This window comes from Camarhynchus parvulus, chromosome 1 (genome assembly GCF_901933205.1).
Source record: "Camarhynchus parvulus chromosome 1, STF_HiC, whole genome shotgun sequence".
NCBI lineage: Eukaryota > Metazoa > Chordata > Aves > Passeriformes > Thraupidae > Camarhynchus > Camarhynchus parvulus.
This window is the reverse complement of record NC_044571.1, coordinates 94,379,540-94,398,965: the sequence shown is the minus strand read 5'-3', so window position 1 is coordinate 94,398,965 and position 19,426 is coordinate 94,379,540. Positions and strand designations below refer to the sequence as shown.

General features: G+C 38.6%; 1 protein-coding gene across 6 annotated transcripts in view; it reads right to left on the bottom strand.

The window, feature by feature from the left end:
* Window positions 1–19,426, bottom strand: part of NME7 (NME/NM23 family member 7) — an 89,208-nt gene that overhangs the window by 44,489 nt on the left and 25,293 nt on the right. For all 6 annotated transcript variants that reach the window (XM_030948993.1, XM_030949080.1, XM_030948908.1 and 3 more), the window contains 4 exons: window positions 18,568–18,678; window positions 14,492–14,542; window positions 11,880–12,087; window positions 8,796–8,901 (listed from right to left, as the gene is read on the bottom strand). In XM_030948993.1, the coding sequence (XP_030804853.1) occupies window positions 8,796–8,901; window positions 11,880–12,087; window positions 14,492–14,542; window positions 18,568–18,678 (476 nt within the window). The remainder of the gene's footprint in view (window positions 1–8,795; window positions 8,902–11,879; window positions 12,088–14,491; window positions 14,543–18,567; window positions 18,679–19,426) is intronic.

Here is a 19,426-nt window from a genome sequence, read left to right as displayed (position 1 = left end):
GGAATAACACAACTCTATGCATTTTTACTATGCAGCATAAAGATACCATTTCTTGACTCCCCAAAAGTTTGGTCATGGTGATAATCTATAATTATTGGTCTTCCAGCCCCACTGTGTACTGTGTGAGAAAGAATATGCAGTCATTCTTGCACCTGTGCTCTGGCACACCAGGGAATGACAGAGGGTCTCCTGAGTGACACACTCTGGGCCAGCAAAGGAGAGGGGGACCTCAAAAGCCTCCCAGGCTAGTGATGAGGAGGAAAAGAAAAGACAGATGGGAGAGAGAGAAGCATGTGAGGAAATGCTGAAAGAATATTGTTCATAGTGATAGAGTCCGGGATTTTCTATTATCCCTCATTTCTGTCTAAGTACTGTATTAAAGGAGAACCTCGAGAAGTTTGAAGGGCAGTTTTACAGACATTTATGGAGAACTTTGTCAACACTGAAGCACTGGTGAAAACCTTTACAGAAAATATTCATCTGAAAATACTAAAAGTTAAAGGAGTGAAAACAAAGATATCACCACGGCCTTACTGGAAAGTAGAAGTCAGGATACTGCTAGCACAAGAAAAATTATGCATGCAGATATTAAATCTCAGGGGGCCTTGAAACCAAAATGACCAAGTATGTGACGCCGCTGAGAATGGGAACTGACAGATTCAAAGGGGGTGAAAGGTTCAAAGGCTTAATTTCAGCTGCAACTTTCTGAACTTCTATGAACAAGGCAAGACCACACATGTGAATGGCAGACAGGGCATTATAAGATGCAGAATGACGAAAAGCCACAGGGAAAAAAAGGTATTCTGGAAATTCTTGCATGGGAACAGATGGGAAGAGTCACACTTAGCATTCAGATAAAAAGGCCCATTGAGAAATTCAAGGCAAAGATCAGAACCAGACTATACAAAGTATCCAGCAATTTGGCTGGGCAGTGTGAGCCACCAGAGAAGAGAATTTGGAGAAGAAAGCAATATTATGAAGAAAAGTCAGTATTTGTGCAACAGTTATGCTGAACTCAAACTGACAGCTGTGTATCTCCAAAAAAACCCAAAACCCAGAAAAGCTTAGTTTTCTGTCTTTCTTTGTTCAGTGTTAAGAGAAAGTTTCAAAAGAAATACCCCATTTGCTTTGCTCTTTCTTTCATGATGTTCATTACTTTGTACTCCTTTAGCACATCCAATCAGATTTTATTTTTCTTTCAACTTAAGAAGATTATGGTCAATCATTCTGGCTAGTAGAATGTTTCTATGGCTATAATGAATTTCATTTCTTTTTGCTTATTTCTTAAGTGTGAACAAAATTAAATATGATATCTTATTATATGGATAACAAAATTATCCATATAATAATACCACTGGATTATATGAAAGCATTCAGTATTGTAATTCAAACCATTCACAATCTTAGTAACATTTCTCTCCTTTTCTCTGGTTATCCCTGCTGAACACTGTGCATGGGACTTCTCATTAATGGTTACAGCTACAGAGAGGAAGTAGTTAAAATCACTCCTTGGAATGTGCATTAGCCTGCAATTACAAACAATAACTCTATTCTACTATTTCACTGTCAAATTAATTCTGGAGGTTAAAATCTTCATGCAATCCCCTACAATCTGGAAAGTTCAACAACTCACTCTCCTAGAACAATAGTAAATTCACTGTAAGCTCCCTAATTATTTTCCACTTGGCAGAAGACTATCACATATTCCTATATTCTGTGCCTTGGCTGTCTTCAGATCCAGTATCCTGCCTTTCTCCTTACACTCTGATTTAAAAATGGTAGTAAAAGAAGATACTTCAATATATTTACCTTTTGCTTCAAGATACAGTGAGTTAGATTAGGCATGGTCACATTTTTTTCATTTTTCTAAAATGTTCTCAAAAATTTCTGGTAACTTCAGGTTCCATTATATCACCAAACATCAGGCCAGTGATACACTACAAAGTATTCCTTACTGATTACATTAAACCTTCTTTCTCCCAAATTAGTAAATATGCACATATTTTGTAAATGTACTTAGAGAAAGCTGTATATCCCTGTCCTACATATCTCAGGTTAAATAAATTAAACCCATATAGCTTTCATTGGCTAAATCTCTTATTCTTTTGCTCTCTTTTTCTGTTCTTTTTGAAACAGAGAGCCCAGAAATTGGATATGATAAATTAGTTGGATTTTCATTAAGCAGAACTAGTGGGTATATAGTGAACACAGATTGTGCCTGTTTCATCACTATACCAACAATTTCTCAAACTTTTCACTGATACTCTGCCAGTTCTTCTTTATTTTATATCTTTGCATTTATTTTTCCCTTCTCCATAGTACTGTTATGCAGTTTATACTCAGCTTCATCATCTTTGCAACACATAATTTCTGTAATTCATCATGAATGTTCTGATGTTCTGTTCACAGAAATGTTCTGTTCACATCCTTCAAAATTTCAGTAGGCACTCAATACCACGTGTGAACATTGCAAGCATGCTCTAACCCCACCCATCCAAGCCATTAATGACAATATTGACAAGAACTGGCCCCAGGATGCCTGGTAAGACTTGGTTTGTAAAGCCCTTTTAATTTGATGTGCTCATGTCCAGTCCTACATTCAGGGAAACATTTAAAGCTATGCAGATGCCTATGTTGTAAAGATCTAAACAAACAATTTACTCCACTAAAGGAAAATTCTGGTTTCCTGACAGCAAAGAACTTTCACAAAGGCACTGATAACCAAGTGAATTAGGCTATCTTACACTGTTTTACCTTCCTTTAGAAAAAGCATACTTGGAGAATTCAGAGATCAATATAGCATATTTTCCTTCACAAAATACATGCTGGTAAATGTCCATCAACCACTGAGTGATTTCAATGAAATTATACACTCCTGATTAATCAGTTTCCTTGGTATGAAAAGAAGTTTCACTATCCTGGTCCACTCTTAGAAATGACCTTTCTCTAACCCTTTACAAGTGAAAATCCCAAAATGCAGTAGTAAACACGCATTTCTAATGTCTCTTTTTTTTTTTACAATAATACCATTGTCCCTGCACAGAGATGATTTCCAGTAACATGAACACCACCACTATAAGTCTACTGAACACAGCAGCAAATACATTTTTTCCGCTTGGAGGATACTTATGAGCTCCAGCAAGGATTGGCTGTGCCATTTGATCTGCTTGGTACTCTGAAGTGTGTCTCCTCCTCTTCCTTCCTGTCTCAAACTGTTAGAAAGGATTTCCAAATTCAGTTCACCTCCTCCCCTACCAAAATCTATTTAAATGTAAAATATATTTTTCATACATCAAAAAAATAGATATCACTTTCCCAGTAGTCACTGAAATCCAAAATCAGTCTAAGCTGGGAAACCAATGCCAAGGTGCTAAAACTTTAGGCAGAAGTAAAACAAGAAACACTATGGGCTTAGTTTCAAAACCAAACATCCCCAGCAAGGAATATCCATCATTACAACTACAGCAAAGAATTAACAACACAGATGGAAGCGTATGGATGACTGATTTCATGAAAGCCAAATCTTTTTTATTCTAAAAAACAGTGATGAAGTGGCAAAGTAGGTTGTTTTCACTTTAACTACTTTTTTCTAGCTTCTCTAAAGAGAAAAAAACCCAACCAACCAAAAAAAACCCCAGCACCACTAGACACCACCAAATGCTTCAACATCCTACATAGTATATATATTCAAGGAAAACACAAGAAACAAACTGCATTTCATTTGACATAAAATACCTCTCCTCCCTGGGCAAGTCTGTCTGCAAAAGAATGCCTGCAGCTGAAAGCAGTGTTTTACTAGTTAGTCCTCACATGACTGCAGCACTAAGATTGCCATGTTGCATGTGGGAATACCCTGAGGTCACATCTCAAACCATCCACTCTGAAGTATCTGCAACGATTTTTGTTCATTCCACAATTTTTTTTTTTGCTTCCAGATTCTATCTACAAATAATTCCTTCCACTTGGCACTGTCTTGTAGACAAAATCCAAAGAAAGGTTCTTCCTGTAATGGGGTAAACTCCACAGCATCTGCACTTCACCTGTCTATTATCTGCACACTTATCACAGACAGAAGATATACTTTCAGATAACTTATGAGAAAATTGCACTCCTCATTTTTTCTCAAGCCAGCTTTCTGAAAACCCTATTCTAATTCTAGGTCTCCTGAAAATATAAATACTTAATTACTCAGACTTATGCCTAAAAGGGTAAAAAAAAGCTAACAATTTCCAAAGTTTTTCTATCTAATGAATACAAATTGCCTTGAGAAAAACCTATGAAATAGATAAGTAGTGCTAAGAGTGATAATAGATTTGTATCTCTAATATACCATCCTCTTTTTCTTTTCCAGCTTATTCAGTTTCCTAACTACACATATGTAAGTACACTTAGCATTATACAGAGGTGAACTGAACATTTTCATAGTGATGCCTTCTCTCTTTTAAAGAGCAACAAGTGTATTGTGTGTCAGGACAGTCCTTCAGTTGTCTGCAGTCAGATAATCCACTACAATGCCAGATTCCCATGCTCTACACTCCTCACTCTCTCTTGTACAGTAAATTCACCTGAGATTCTACATAAGTAAACCTTGTTTCTGTACTTGTCTGAGACTGAACTACCATCCTTGGTATTCTTTTTGTCACATTTAGATTTGTCTTTGGAGCTACAAACTATTCTCTCACTTGGAATTTTTCTGCCTTTGCATAAAGAAGGAAATATTATTATGATTTCCTGTCATGCAACACTTTGTTAACCAATAAAAAGTTCTACAACTTCCTAAAGCTGTCCACTAGTTACTAAGTTAATATAGAAGAGGTCTAATTTTTATCATCCACTCAGAACAGGTCTAAAACCACATTTCACACAGTATCTTTTTCACTTGGCAAGAAGGTATTCCTGCTCCTTTTATTTTCCGTAAGATTTGAATTTTCTTTAGTTGAAGAATACTGTGGAAGACAGTACTGTGTCTTTTTTAATTAAGAGGAAAAAGGATTTAATTTAGCAGATACGTTAGAACAAAATCTCAAGCTTAACACATACAAGGAGAGCAAACCTGTCTGGGTAGTCAGTCTCACGCCTAGGACCTCTCAAAACCATAGAGACTTCCTTTCCTCTAGGCAGCTTTTTCAGTTTGCATATTAGACACTTCTGACCTCAGTCTTTATAGCCTGATCATCTCTATTTTAAAATTTTTCGCCTGCTAATTTTCCAAGGAAGAAGCTAAAGGCCACATCAAAGAAACTTTAAACCTGTCACAAAATACCAAAGTCTACTTCCTAGAGCAAACATGACTAAACTGTTACACATAAAAATACTAAAAGTTAATCCCACCCAGTGATCTATAGGGTGCTATTTCTGCTCACAAAACAGTCGAATCATAACTATCCTAAGGGCATTACACTGATGTTTACCCATTGTGGTGAATTTACAAGTTTGGCTTCTGAGCACTAGTGCCAATACCTCCAGATCTACTAACATGAGGGGAATTACAAAAAGAGAATGCTTATGTGATTGCAACTATGATCTCATGTCTCAAGTATCAGAAGCACAAGAAGCAGGAGGATTACAGGACACAGACCAACACTAAAAACTTCAAATTGTTAAATGACTTAACCATACAATCCTAGAGCTGTGCTTACTAGTTACCAACCTACTTGACTAAAAACTGGTCTCAGGAGCAGAGGAGGAAACTGAAAGACACTGAGAAGTTCATAGATTCTAGAGGGGATAAACCCATCATGTCTCCCTGATGCAGCCCTGGTCAGAGCAAATTTGCCTGGAGTAGCATCGGGTTGCTTTTGCATTCTTCTAGCTCTCAGTGAAGAGGAATTGGACTGCTCTGCAAAGCCTCTTCAGAGTTAAAGTACCACCACCTCACTGCTGCCAGCCAGGGAAGTTCTCCATCTCCACTGGGAGCAGCCACCAGGGAGCTCCCTAAAGCTGTCTAGTCCAGAGCTCTGAGCTACACTGCTTTCCATGGCCTACCCCTTTCTGATCCTCCACAGATGTTATGCTGACACCAAACTGACACAATAGCTATGGCCTTACTTCTTTAAGAGATGTGCATGGTACACACTCCTAGAGGGCCAGCAATGCCAGCATTATGAGCACTCTTGGCAGCTGAGGTTAAACTTCACCTTAGTCCCCCAAGACCATTTACCAGGCCAGGGTTCCTCTGCAGCCTGGTAGACATGCTGACACTCCTGTTTACAGGAATTCTCAGGTGCCTGGGCACTGCACAGGTCCTGCTGTGTTTGGCTGGGCTGCGCTGCTGTGGCTGCCTAGGACCAGACACTTCTGTTTGTCCATCAGGAGAGAGGCAGCATGGCCAGAGCTAAAACCAACACTAACTTTCCTCTACTTTATCACTGGATAGAAACCACCTGTAGCTATCAAAGTCATTTCCTAAGAGAGTATTGTGCCCAAGAATTAACCAGCATGAACTAGAGATTACATCCTGAAAAGCACCCTAGCTTACAGCTGCCATTAAAGCAAATCATCTTCTAGGACAGAAAACCAGGAAGATTCTTCCTTCTAAGAATCAGTTATGCAACAGACTCTGGAGGAAAAACAAACACTGGGGAAAAGGGTCAGAAAGCAAAATTCAAATCATTAATTCAGCCAAATGTCTCTACAGAAATAAAGACTAGATCTCCATATAAACTGAAGTACATAAGTGAAACTTCATGTAATTGTAAATATGCAATCAGTAGCTTATATTCATGGTAATTAGATAGCCAAGTTCAAAGCCTCAGCAGTGCATAGGAAATTGCAAAAAGGTTTATTTTTAGATATCAATACTGAAAATTTGTAGAGCACAAATCAAAACTCCAGCGCAGAAGACACTCTGATGCTTTGACCCACGTGATTTTCTTTCCATGCCTCTGGCTTTGCCAAATCACCTTTCCACACTGAAGGCCACACAGGATTTCCTTTCCTCTCCAGCTGCTGTGTTTCCACTTACCTGACTGTGTGTGCAACTTTTGCTTTACCTATTAAACTGTCCTTATCTTAACCCATGAGTTTCCTCACTTTTACTCCTCCAATTCTCTCCCCAGTCCCAGAGAAGTGAGCGGGCAGTTGTGAGGGGTTTGGTGGCCAGCTGTGGTTAAACCACAACAGAGCATTAAAACAGTCTGCTGACTTAGAGAAGTCAATTCTGATTTCTTTGTTTTTGATGGTAGTAATTACAGCTGTATGGAAGGAGAATGCTCACACAAGGTATCCTTTTTGTCTTCCAAATTTTAGTTGCTTTTTGGCAGCTGTCCTCTGAGTTTCCAGCCCTCTGTGGTGTGAGAAAAAGGACTATATAGGGGACATTAAGACCAGCACTCACGCTACAAAGCTGGATGTGCACACACATTTTTTGTTTACATACATTCATACCTCCTCTCCTCACCACCCTCAGCCTCCTACAGGCACTCACACACCCAGAGGGATGTGCAAATAGGGTCACAATTTGTCTTCTGGCAACTTAGAAAAATTCAGAGAAGTTCCAGGAAAAAAAAGGAACAGACATCACACTGAAATCTACAGAGATGAGTAAGATTAAAAATAGGAAGGCAAAACCTGAGTCTGAAACTTTATATGTAACAGAAATTTTATCTTAAGTCTAAAAAAAAAACAGTCCAAGCCATCCACTTTGCTATTTTTACAGTCAAATGAAGGACTCTAACAATCCTGCCATGGAAAAGTTTGTCCTGTGCAAACATGTAGCTGGGTAAAATCATAGTCCCAGCTGCTGCCCATATTTCTGTAAAAGGAACATCGCTGTGTCTTTGCTGCATGGCAGACATAGCAGCAGCAGATACTATGCAAGGTCTGGAAGAGATAACAGGCACAATATCAGTAGCAACTACGAAACTCCTTCTTGTGAAAGCCTTTTTTAATTTCAGCAAGCTCTCTAGACATCCCACCTGAGGTGTGAAAGGCCTGGAAACTGCTCCAGCCACTTCTGCTCTTTCCATTTAAGCTATCCACAAAGAAGTGATTAGAATGTTGCAGTGTGCTCTGCATCTTACTAAGAAAAAACCCTATGCTCTCACATGGTGATATTTATTCTGCCTTCAAAAATACTGTTTCAGTGCCTGAGTCAAAATATTTTACTGCACTCACTGCTCCTACACATGGCTACTGGATCTAAGCACAGGACACACAAGCGAGGGTATTTCTGCATGGTAACAGCAGAGCATTAAACATTCCTAATATTCATATGGTAAACTCCCAGGGCATTCTCCAGCACAGAAAGCATCACAGAATTCACCAAATGCTTTAGGTCTTTGGTTCACTTTCATAAACAAGCCTTTCCTACTTTCCATCCTGACCGCATTCAGCAGAAAGAGATTCGTAACAGCACAAATCTCCCTTTGTGAGTCATTTGGATCCGATGTGCTACTGCCTGAGCGGAGGGCCCTGGATCATGGCCAGGTGTCCTGCTTTCACTCTCTTGGGAGGATGCTCACCTCTGCAGGTGACTGTGCTGGGCAGACAGGAGCAAGGACATGGGAAGCTGTCACAATAAGATATGTCACACCTCACATAGGTTTTAATCTTTTTCGCCTCTCCCTTCTTATTCTGAAGTGAACAGGTATCTGCATGGAAAGCACATGACCCACTCACTCTTCAGGGAAATGAACTGCAGAAATATTAAATGAAAGACAATGTATCTGCAAGCTTTTGCATGTGAAATACACCCTTTGCTCACACAGTCTCATTCTCCCAAAAAGAGGGCACAGGAATGGTCATGGATACAATAGACACATACTGTTTTCTCCTCTGCTATCTGCATTGCTTACCTTCATTAACGGCATGAGGCTTAATAATGCAACAAGTACAGTTTGTGAATTTGGCACTGCTGACTGGTCCACGACCTCCACTGGAGGGAAAGAACAACTCCAGCTCCTGAAAACAATTGTAATTAAACACATTTTAGATTGATCTAGCTGCACACATCAGCTTTTATCATGAGTAACAACATCTGAAGTATCCATAATCACATAAGATAAACCTTTAGTGCATATTTTGTTTCCTACAAATACTTCTTCCCTGAAGCATTATCTCAAATGTATCTTTTCCTCTCTGGCATCAGTGCTACAATCACAAAAACAGGATTGGAGTATTCCTTGCAATGTCTTCCTTTCAGTTCTGCAATGCAATCTGTTCAGACTCGGAGCACTCAAAATGCTGATGCAACAATAATTTGCTAGAGGTGTACCCAGTTTAACTAATACGCTCTCTCTTTCCTCAGTATCCCTCCAAATCCACTCCCTTACACACATATTTTATTTTTCCTTTTTTTCAAATCATCTTTTCCACTACATAAGCAAAAATACAACTATTATCCATTTCTCAGTATGTTTTCTTTCCATATACAAAACTGACCTCCTTCCAAATTGTTTACATTTTCTTCCTTTCATCTTAAACAATTAAACTTTGTCTAAAATTGCTGAGTCACTTTTCATGCCTTATTAGCCCTATAATTTTTTAAAATTATATTAATTATATTAATTAATTCAGTCTCACTGAATTGAAGCTGATGAACCCAATTGCTTTGATTTCTCAGATAAATCAAAGAAACCTTTTTGCCTTCAATTTCTTTCTTCCGACCATCACTATTTAGGCATCATATACGTCGTGTCTCAGACCATACTGGGGTGAACTTGGCAGACAGGTTTCTTTCCTCGCCGATACTTTTTCACTGTTCACTGCCAGCTTCACACTTTTTCCATACCATTTATTCACATATGTTACACAATCTGCCAATCAACAAATGTGCAAAACACAGGTTCCATTTCATACCTATCAGTCAAATTCAGTAAGAGAAATGATACATTTCTATTTAAGAGAAAATGTTTCATCCAAGAAATACTACTACCAAATGTATTTGATTTTTTCCTGTCTAACAGTAGCAATGCTAAAGGCCATTTCCTGGAATTGTCTCCCTTAATTTACTAGCTCAACTTAAATGGAATAGACTCACATTTAGCTCATGGCACTTCAACCATTTCTGTAATCCCTTCTTGAAGAACTACACAATTCAAACTTGTCGTGCTTTGGATCTTGGACAGTGGATCCAGGACAATGTATCTTTAACAGATGGAAAAAGTGCCTTTGTTTTTCTGCTGGCAAATAATCCACATTTTAAGTGGGTGCACCTGAGACAATAGGGTTTGTTCCTTACATCCTTCTACTGATAAAATGCTGTATGATTCAAGGAACTTGTCCCACTCTATTAATTGCTATTTACTCTAAAAGAAGCAGCCAGAAAAAAGCAGTAAAATATGTGTAATAGTTAACACTTAGTTTTATCCATTAAAATTCATAAAAGGAAATTAACTCAATAATGCTAAAGGACTTGCATAATGAAAGGCCAAACTATAATCTTGTTGAGCCTTAAAAAAAAAATCATTTTCCTTACCCTTTATTCCTGATCTAAAGAAATTACAAAATTTGGCCTGCAGAGAGACAGCAGCTTAGAGTGTATCAGAGACATACTTTCACTTGTCATTTAGCCATCAAAAGAACAATGCAGCTTTCCACTCTAAGTGTTCATCTTACAGTACATTCATTAAACGTGGTTGAGACTTCAGTTTTCTGTCAGGAGAGTTAATGTAGGTCCCTGTATCTTATATTTCCTTCTTTTCAGCAAATCTGCAGGCACAGCCAACTAGTTTCCATAGCAACTGCTATACAGCCATATAATACTAGGCCTACTAAATTAATAAAGGCACAGGGGCACTAAATTCAAAATGTTGTTTGATTTATTAAAGATAGGTATCATTAACACCACAAAGATGCACACACCTGCAGATGTTCAGCAAAATAATCTCAGTGTCATAAAAATGCTGCAGATGAACGGGGCCTTCGGACAACATTTCAAATATAATGAAATGCAGCAAGAATAACAAACTAAAACCTAAGCACACACTTATGCTTCTAACCAAGAATTTATGCTAATAGATACTCTTTCCTACACTCTCAGTTCAGAAGCTGGCGCAGTTGTCATGGTAGTACACAGGAAAAAAGAGAAACTTTCACCCTTATATTTGAAGACATCTAACTATTTAACCAGAGGTCTCTCTCCAGCTGTGCTACTGCAGCTGTTCCAATTTAAAGAGGGAAGACTAAAATCAAGGAAGTAACAACTGGTATCTTTCCCCAGCTAAAGTGGTTTACAGCTGAGACACCACAGCGACACATCAATCAACCATGAGATAAACATTATTCTTGCTATCATTTATTAGCATATCTATCCCACAACAATGCACACAAAAGTCACCTTAATTCTACAGAAATGGTAATATCTATTACCCAGTCTCAGGGCTTTTTCTTAGCACTGAGAAAAGAAACACGGCCAACAAAGCAAAATGGAACCAAACTCCTCAAAGCCATGTCTGCTGTGCTACCTCTCAAAGCACAAAGCACTACAAAGTGGCCTGGTTTTTAGTTTTTCATTCTGAACAATAACAGCAAAGCAGACTGCAAGCAGAGCACTAGTGAGAACTGTGAAGGAGAACAGATGTGTGAAACACAAGAGGCCACAAAAAAATTTAATCATTTAATCCCTTTCTTTTTATGACCAACATTGGTAGACTATAGGTAGATTACACAGACTATGCAATACATCGCTGTTTGTGATGTACAGGAGACATTAAAAATGACCAGGCATGCCCTCCTGATCAAAGCACCCAAGATTCACCTTTGTGATAAACAAGATTTCTCTTTTCAGACAGTTTATTTTTCCATGCTAAAAAGGAGCACATGAAGAATATGTAAACTAGTTCTGAACTCAAGCATAGAAACAAAATGAGAAATTCCTAATCCGGTTGTTAGGAGATAAAAGTAAAAATAAACCTCAGTCAAGAAAGTCAAAAACTTACTTTAGCAGCTGAAGCAACTGAATCTGGGCCATAAGCTGCATCTCTGAGGCCACAATGTCCAAAGCTCTCTGAGATGCTGTCCAGTGTATCACTCTCAGTCGTTGTAGGGTTTGCTGGCCCCACTATTGCTCTCCACTTAGTCACTGCATCATCTCCTAAGAGCTCCATAGCAAGGATGGGGCCACTCATTATTAACTGGAGAAGCTCACTGCAAAAGGGAAACAGCACATGGTGATTCATGCTACAAATTAAAACCAATAAAAACATGACCCAGTGCAGATGCTCAGAACTCAAACTGGCAAGATCTGGAGCAACCTGATCTAACTTTGAAGTTGACTCTACTTTGAGGAACAGGTCAGATTAGGTCATGTGCAGACATTCCCTTATTATGGTTGTAGAAAAAAACCAACATGTAGCTAACCCAAACTCACTCAAGCTACTCTGTAGAGTCTTAGATTTCAAAAGAATTTTTAAAGGATCAGTACTGATGTCCTGGTAACAGTGAAGGAGATACCCTGGTAACCACTTGACTAACAGGAATGATTCCTAAGCTTTCCTCTTCTGCACAGCAGCATTTCAAGGCTCTCATACATGACCTGGATGTGTATCCCACTGACAGAACATCAGCACTGCTTTCAAGCTGAATTCTCCACTGCCCCACAGATATCTCCCATGGATTTTACCCAGCCAACGTCCAAAGTGGGAGAGAAGGGAAGGAGTTGAAAATTTGCATGGGATAAGGGACTTACTCACAAAGTGAGCTATTACATCTTGGCATAACTCAAGTGATTTTAATGGGATGAATCCAAATAAGGAGAAGCTGTTGTCAGGAGCAGCCTGCCTCCTGTCTTGACCATCTCACGATAGAAAACAACCATTCAAAATTGGTAACCCAAACATTCCATTTAAAAACTAAACAAAACACCAGTAACTATAATTAAGTATCTTCACAAAACATGCATACCAATAAGCCTATCTTTTCACTGTTTAGTCTGGACAGAACCAACAAAGGAGAACATTGGCCCTGAGTTTTGTACTATTTTGTTTAAAAGAAGAGCTTCACACAATTGTAACTGTGTATGCGCATGCTTCTCCAACTACCTTCTTCCTAATGATCACTGGTCAAGAAGAGAAGAGAAATCCTAGTAGTTTTTTGAAAAAGAAACAATGTTAAAACTATGAAAAATTACATAAAGAAACAACACAATAAAAAGCTATTGGATATCAGGTTCTGTTGGTCAGCCTGCTTGTTTAGGACATTTAAACAGTACACATGCATACATCCAAGAAAAAAGCAATTTCTACAACACTATTTACTGCGCAGACTAATCCTTGAATTTTTTTTTTAATTTCTTTAATATGAAAGCCATTATTTTCCAAACAATAGAATTGTTATTTTTCCTTACTATTCACTAGACTTACATTGACTAGTGAACTTGCAAATGAAATCTGAATTTAAAGACAAGATACAACATCAAATATAAATGAGTCGTATATTTTCACACTTTACTGCCTTGACGTTTCTTGTTTCTATTTGATTTGGAATGCTCTAGAGCTATTTATTTCTAATTTAGAGAAAAATCCTATACAGAAGATGTAGCCAGTCGGACTGTAGGATGGGAGACAGGCACATCACAGAGGACAAAGGCTACAGTTCCTCAGACAATTACCATTAGTATAGATAGACATCTCTGAAATAAGACTTCAGGCAAAATTCTTGATTATTTATCAACATATTCAAGCAGGCTTACTCAGCAAAGAAAAGGTAATTCCAAATCATGCATTGTCTGACCTCCAAATGGTCAGACATAGCCTGGGGCCATGTCTTTCTGAAGGGCTTGAGTTTGGACCCACAACAAATCAGCTGCTGTTGCTGGAGAGCATCTGGCAATGCTAGTTCTCAAGCACTTCGTGTCAGTACTGAAACCAGGTCTTTCAACCACATCAGTGCAAACACACGCACCAAAATGGCTGAAAAACACAAGGCACCTTCTCCCTAGAAGAGGTAGAATGCAAAGTGGAGAGGGAGGAAAAGAAAGTTGCTGGCACTTTCAGGAAAAGTAGAAACAATTCAATCTCTGGGTCATAAGCATCCATCTGGTCAGTTATGGAAAGACTAAGGTTTCTCACATCAGGTGGAGCAGTCTAACATCATGCAAGTTTGACACTTGTCCAAGGGTAGCACTACAGTAAAAACTACCCTATGAACTACCCTTTCAGTTACTTATTATTTGGGATACTTGTTACCAAATCAATTCTTACAACTAAGTGTTCCCCCTAATTCTCATCTCCAAGCTCCACCCTGATCCTGAAGATAGTCCTTCTCTTGGCTTTGAAGTTTTGCCCTGCTAGGAGTATTTTCACTTCTGAGGGACAAAAGACATTCCCCTGATACCACTGGGTTGTAAAAAGTGTGAGTTAAAACCATAAATAGCTGAAATAAGGATCTCTCCCTGGAGAAAGAAGAAAAGGTGCATGCTTTGCAAAGGGCTCCACTCAACTAAGACAAGCTCTGATTCTCCCATGGTCCCATGGCATCAAAAATGGTAAATTAATTTTGTGTGTTCAATTAATAAGCTTAATACACATCAAGCTGAAATTGATATACCTACTGATAAAAAGGTTTTGCTCGATAATCAGCATAGAAATCAGCTGCTTCTTTTCTGAAAAAGTAAAAAGACAGAGATACAGCTATATATATATATGTAGACACACATACATACATACATACATACATACATACATAAAACCGCCCTGAAAACCACAATTATCATTCATTCAAATACCATCCAAAAACATGTTTCTACAGGCAATGTCTTCCTAAGCTGGACACTGTTGGGTGTTCATGTTCAATAACAGAAACTACATTTAAATTTCGTATTTTGTGTGGCTACCAGTACAGCTGACTACTCCTCATGCTCCTGCTCTGAGAAGGAATTACTAAAGCCCATTTCACGGTCATTGATGGTCCCCACATTCTCAGGCTGAGAAATAAATGCAGCAGAGTCACTTTCTTGCGAGCCATTTGCTGTTATGTTGCTTTCATCATTCATCAGTTTGAGGGGGAATACTGCTAAATGAAGTTTGGTTTTAAAGCACAAACAATTTATCTGCTCCACTGGAACACTTCTTTATCAGGGCTAGTCTTTGATTAAACTGGTGCATAACAAAATACTGCATAACCTGGTTTCCATTCATGTCCTCAAATCTTACAAGTTGCATAGGCAGCACAATAGCTTCCATATTTAAACTGGATTTCTCCCACACTTTCACGCTTCAAAACTCAATTTGGCCTTGCAGTCTCCTCAGGGAACACAGCAGTGACTACACACTCCTTTCTTCCAAAGCAATGGGGTTTCTGCAGTGAGGGGTTATTGGAATGTTGGGGGACACAAGACAGATGATGGACTTTGGCCTGGTCAACATAAGAGATTTGATAACAGGATGCCTTGGCAAAAGCAAACAGAATTTCGAAAATTAGACCTAGATTGCAAGAAGAATAAATCAAACAGGTTTACCAGAAAAAGAAAATCCCATTAAACTCTGCAAGCAAGAGATGTTGTTATATGCATAAGTTTGTGTATATGATTTTAACCTAATCATTGTAGTACACATTACAGGTCTCCCTGAAATAGTATATAAGCGTTTGTATCCCACAATAAAATCGGATTCTGATCACTGAGTCAGTCTCCCCGTTTCTCTCCGTCACCAGCAAGGGGTCTCCTTACACTGCCAGGCAAATAAAGGCTACCAGGCATATCCAGTGTGTCTGCAGCACAGCTGTTACTCAGCCTTTCCTCAGGAGCTGGAAGCAAAAAGATGTCCTTTTCAGACAGGGTGGTGGCCCTTCCCAAGCTCTGCATTGCCACAGCCACAGTCCTACCAGCACTGGGCTCAGTAACCCAACTACAAGGTTTTGGGGACCACTACAGGGCAGAGCTACCATCCATCCACCAATGGACACACCGTTTTGTGGCTTTTGACCCCACCAGCCCTGCCACCAGCCAACCTACTCTCTTCTACTCTCTTCCCTGTCTTTTTCTCCAGCTGCTTCTCACGTTTTACTCTTGCTTACTGAACTGCTTTTTCTGCATGGCAACAGCTAGAAAAATCCATGGAGTTTTTCAGCTCTAAACCTGCTATTTTGCAGCTTCAGAAATTCTGTTAAGAACACAGGCTCAGTGTTGGCTTGCTCCAAATTCTGGTGTGTGCCACTTTTTGAAGCTGGAATTTGCAGAGAAGGAGAAGCTCTTCAAGAGGACTGACAAGTGAAAAAAAGAAAAATTGCTGACCTCTACTCTGGGTACAGAGTTCATAATAAAGCAGTGCTGTAGGGTGAGATTCCAAATTGGAAAGTTGTTTTTACCTGCAGCACAGTCTTCTAAATTTTTCTGGTCTTCATGAGTTTGCTCATTTTCAGCAGCTCTCTTTACTGACAGAAATTGCCTGCATATTTTTCAAATAACAGATTCCAAGTATGAAGAAAGGCATAGTTCTGTCATCTGAAATTGAACTTTTGATGCCTCTCTCCCATTTGCAGTCCAGACTTAAACCAACTGTTGCCAGAGGAAAGAAATAACATCAAGAAGAACATAAGAAGAATTTAATTTTCTTAACATTTATCCACATTTGAACAGTCACATTTTTCTCCAGCTTTTTTATAAAATGACCTGAGTAATTCCTGGTTTGTTGCTTTTAGTTCAGTATAAGTATGAGCCATTCAAAATCCAAAATATTTTTATCAACCATACAGTATATTTACTTCTCTTCCTTTTCAAACAAAGGCAGAAGCATGATGTAAAAATTATGCTAGACACCAGAACTCTTGCAATCTCACGCTTCAAGCCTACACTGGGGAAAAGGTTTGCCTACAATTCATTATTTCACAAGAAAACCTTCTTCTGAAATTAATTCACCAAAGAATTTTGGAGAGCAAATATGAAAAGGGTATGTGAAGACATTAAGTATCACCATTTCTGATTGCAAAGAAGTATTTGAGAGGTCTGTTTCGGAAACAAATTGAGCTCTACTATTCAGTTAACAATTCCCACTGAAATAAATATCAAAGCGCAGTTGTGTTGTATAACTTAGTTCCTTTTAAATTTCATTATTAGTTCTCTGTTTTCAAATAATGGAAAACAGTGTCCACCTATGTATAACAGACTGAACTGACACAGGATTAAAGGAAGAGACTGAAGAAGCAAGTGCCTGCCCACACTTCCGTATCTTCACTACAACTTCTACAGAAGGCATGAATCTATTTAACAGTGATTGACAGACAACTGTTGTTAATAATCCCTTTAAAGAAAGCAGTAGATGATGATGATGATGATGATGATGATGATGATGATGATTTGAACAAGCAAGCCTGCAGAAATATATGGGTAGAAGACTTTGGCAAGCCATAGTTCTATCATTTTAAAATGGCACAGTCCCAAGAAATTGAGTAGATGGTATGCAGAGGAACCACAAAATACTCAAGACAATATTTAAACACATTCAGTATCACAGCCCATTCTTGTGCTTATTAATAATTAATTTCAATTATACAAGACAACCAGAAACTTTTATTCTGCAGTAGGCAGTAAAAGTTCAAGTCTCCATTTCTTCCCTTCAGCATGAGTCAACTCTAAAGCACATGACTTGGCCCAATAGTTTGACTTCTCAGAGAGACACTCAAACAAAGCATCACCCAAAACAACACTTCAGGATCAAATCTCTCGTGGGCAGGAGAGAGGAAGCAAAAACAAAAGCTAGTTTGAAAGAACATTATGAATTGCAAAGGAACATTAGAAACATGTTTGAACACGTGGAGTTATTGGGTGGAGGATCTGGAACCACTACCATCAGATATTGCAGCAGGTGTATGCAGAGGAGGAAGTCTTTTAGTGATTTTATCAGTATTTCAGAAAGCCAAAAGGTTCTGAAGTGAAGGAAAACTTGTTGCTGACCTCTCACATAAATAATAAGAATACATGAAAATGTTATTATGTAAGATAGATAGCTTTTCTTTCAAAAAACATGCTGCATACGACTAGGTTTGGCAAAGCAGCAATGGAAAAATAATGCAGTAACTTTGGGAAAGTCTTCTGAGGTAAATTAATTATGTTCTCTTTTCCTCTGAAGCACGCCTTCTTTTAAATCTTGGGGCTCATTAAGAAGTGGAGAACACTGAAGGTTGGGGTATTAGGAAGGTGCATGAGTAAAACCTGTCCAACCCTGCACCATCAGAAGATCACTTGCTTTGCCTAGGACTTCCAGCAAAAAATCTGAGAGCAAAAATTAAGACAACAGATTTACTGAGAGCAAGCAAACCAAATACTTAAAAGACAACATTATTATAAAGAGCAATACCGCCTGTATGAGGAAGCCTGGAGGTGAGGACATACAGACATGTCAGTAGAAAACACTGCTGGATTGCTAAAGCTAGGGTAGCCACCTTGGGTTCATACAGACATGACATATTTCATCACCCATACTCATTTGCACAGCACTTTTTAATACTTAGTTTAAATCTCTAAATACTTTCAGAAACCTGCAGAACTATGAAACTGAGGAGCTTCATGAGTTACCTCTTTTACTCACTGGAATGGATCTGACAGATGGGACAACACAGAATAGCTTTAGAGAATATTCTTAATTGTAAAAATATTTAGACACAATAGAGCTAACCTTAAGAATTCCTTACCTTGAAAGCAGCATCATTTTGGCCTTAGTTATTGTCAATCCAGCATTAATAATGATATCAAATAATTGTCCCATCTTACGCATTCCATCAGGTTTAATCAAAGCCAGCGTTCTGGGGAGGAAAAAAAATATATTAGAGAGATACAGCCAACACAACTTCCCTTAGAGCATTTGGTGTGCATGTTTGGTTCATATTCAGACAAAAAACTAGCACATCAAAGAGAAATTTTGTCACCGTCACATATTCACTGTCCCAGTGTCTCATCAATTTCCACGCTGTTCTTGAATGCCTGTGCAACACATTATTCTGATAAGAACAAGGTTTGCACATTTTAATTTCCTTGGCTTTCTAACCCAAGTCAGCTCACAATGTTCTACCAGCAGTTATTATTTACCAACTTCTCCCTTTGCTCTCAGAGCACACGATTTGACCACTTCTTCCTTAGATAACTGGTATCTCAACAGCTCCTCAGTCTGGGTCAGAACACAACTGAATTGTTAATCTGCTTGCTCAACTCCCTCTGCTTGCTCAACTCCCTTTTTCCCTAATGTTAATCATAAACATAAAATTGAAGCTGTTAAAATTCCTGTTAAAAAAATGTTACTCAAACATGTGCCTCTTCCATAAAACTCAAAGTTTGAGTTTGATTGTTTTATTAATACTTTTAAAATACTTGAAGACCTCTGTGAGAAGAAGATCCTCTTGCGCTTGGTACAGTACAAAAACTTCATGGTATAGAATGTGCATGCCAAATAGCTGACACTGTTAATAGACACAATAAAAGGATGGAAGAGGAGGTATTTAATCTCTTATACTGACTGACAGCTATATTCTGTATTCTAAGGGACATCAATCCAAA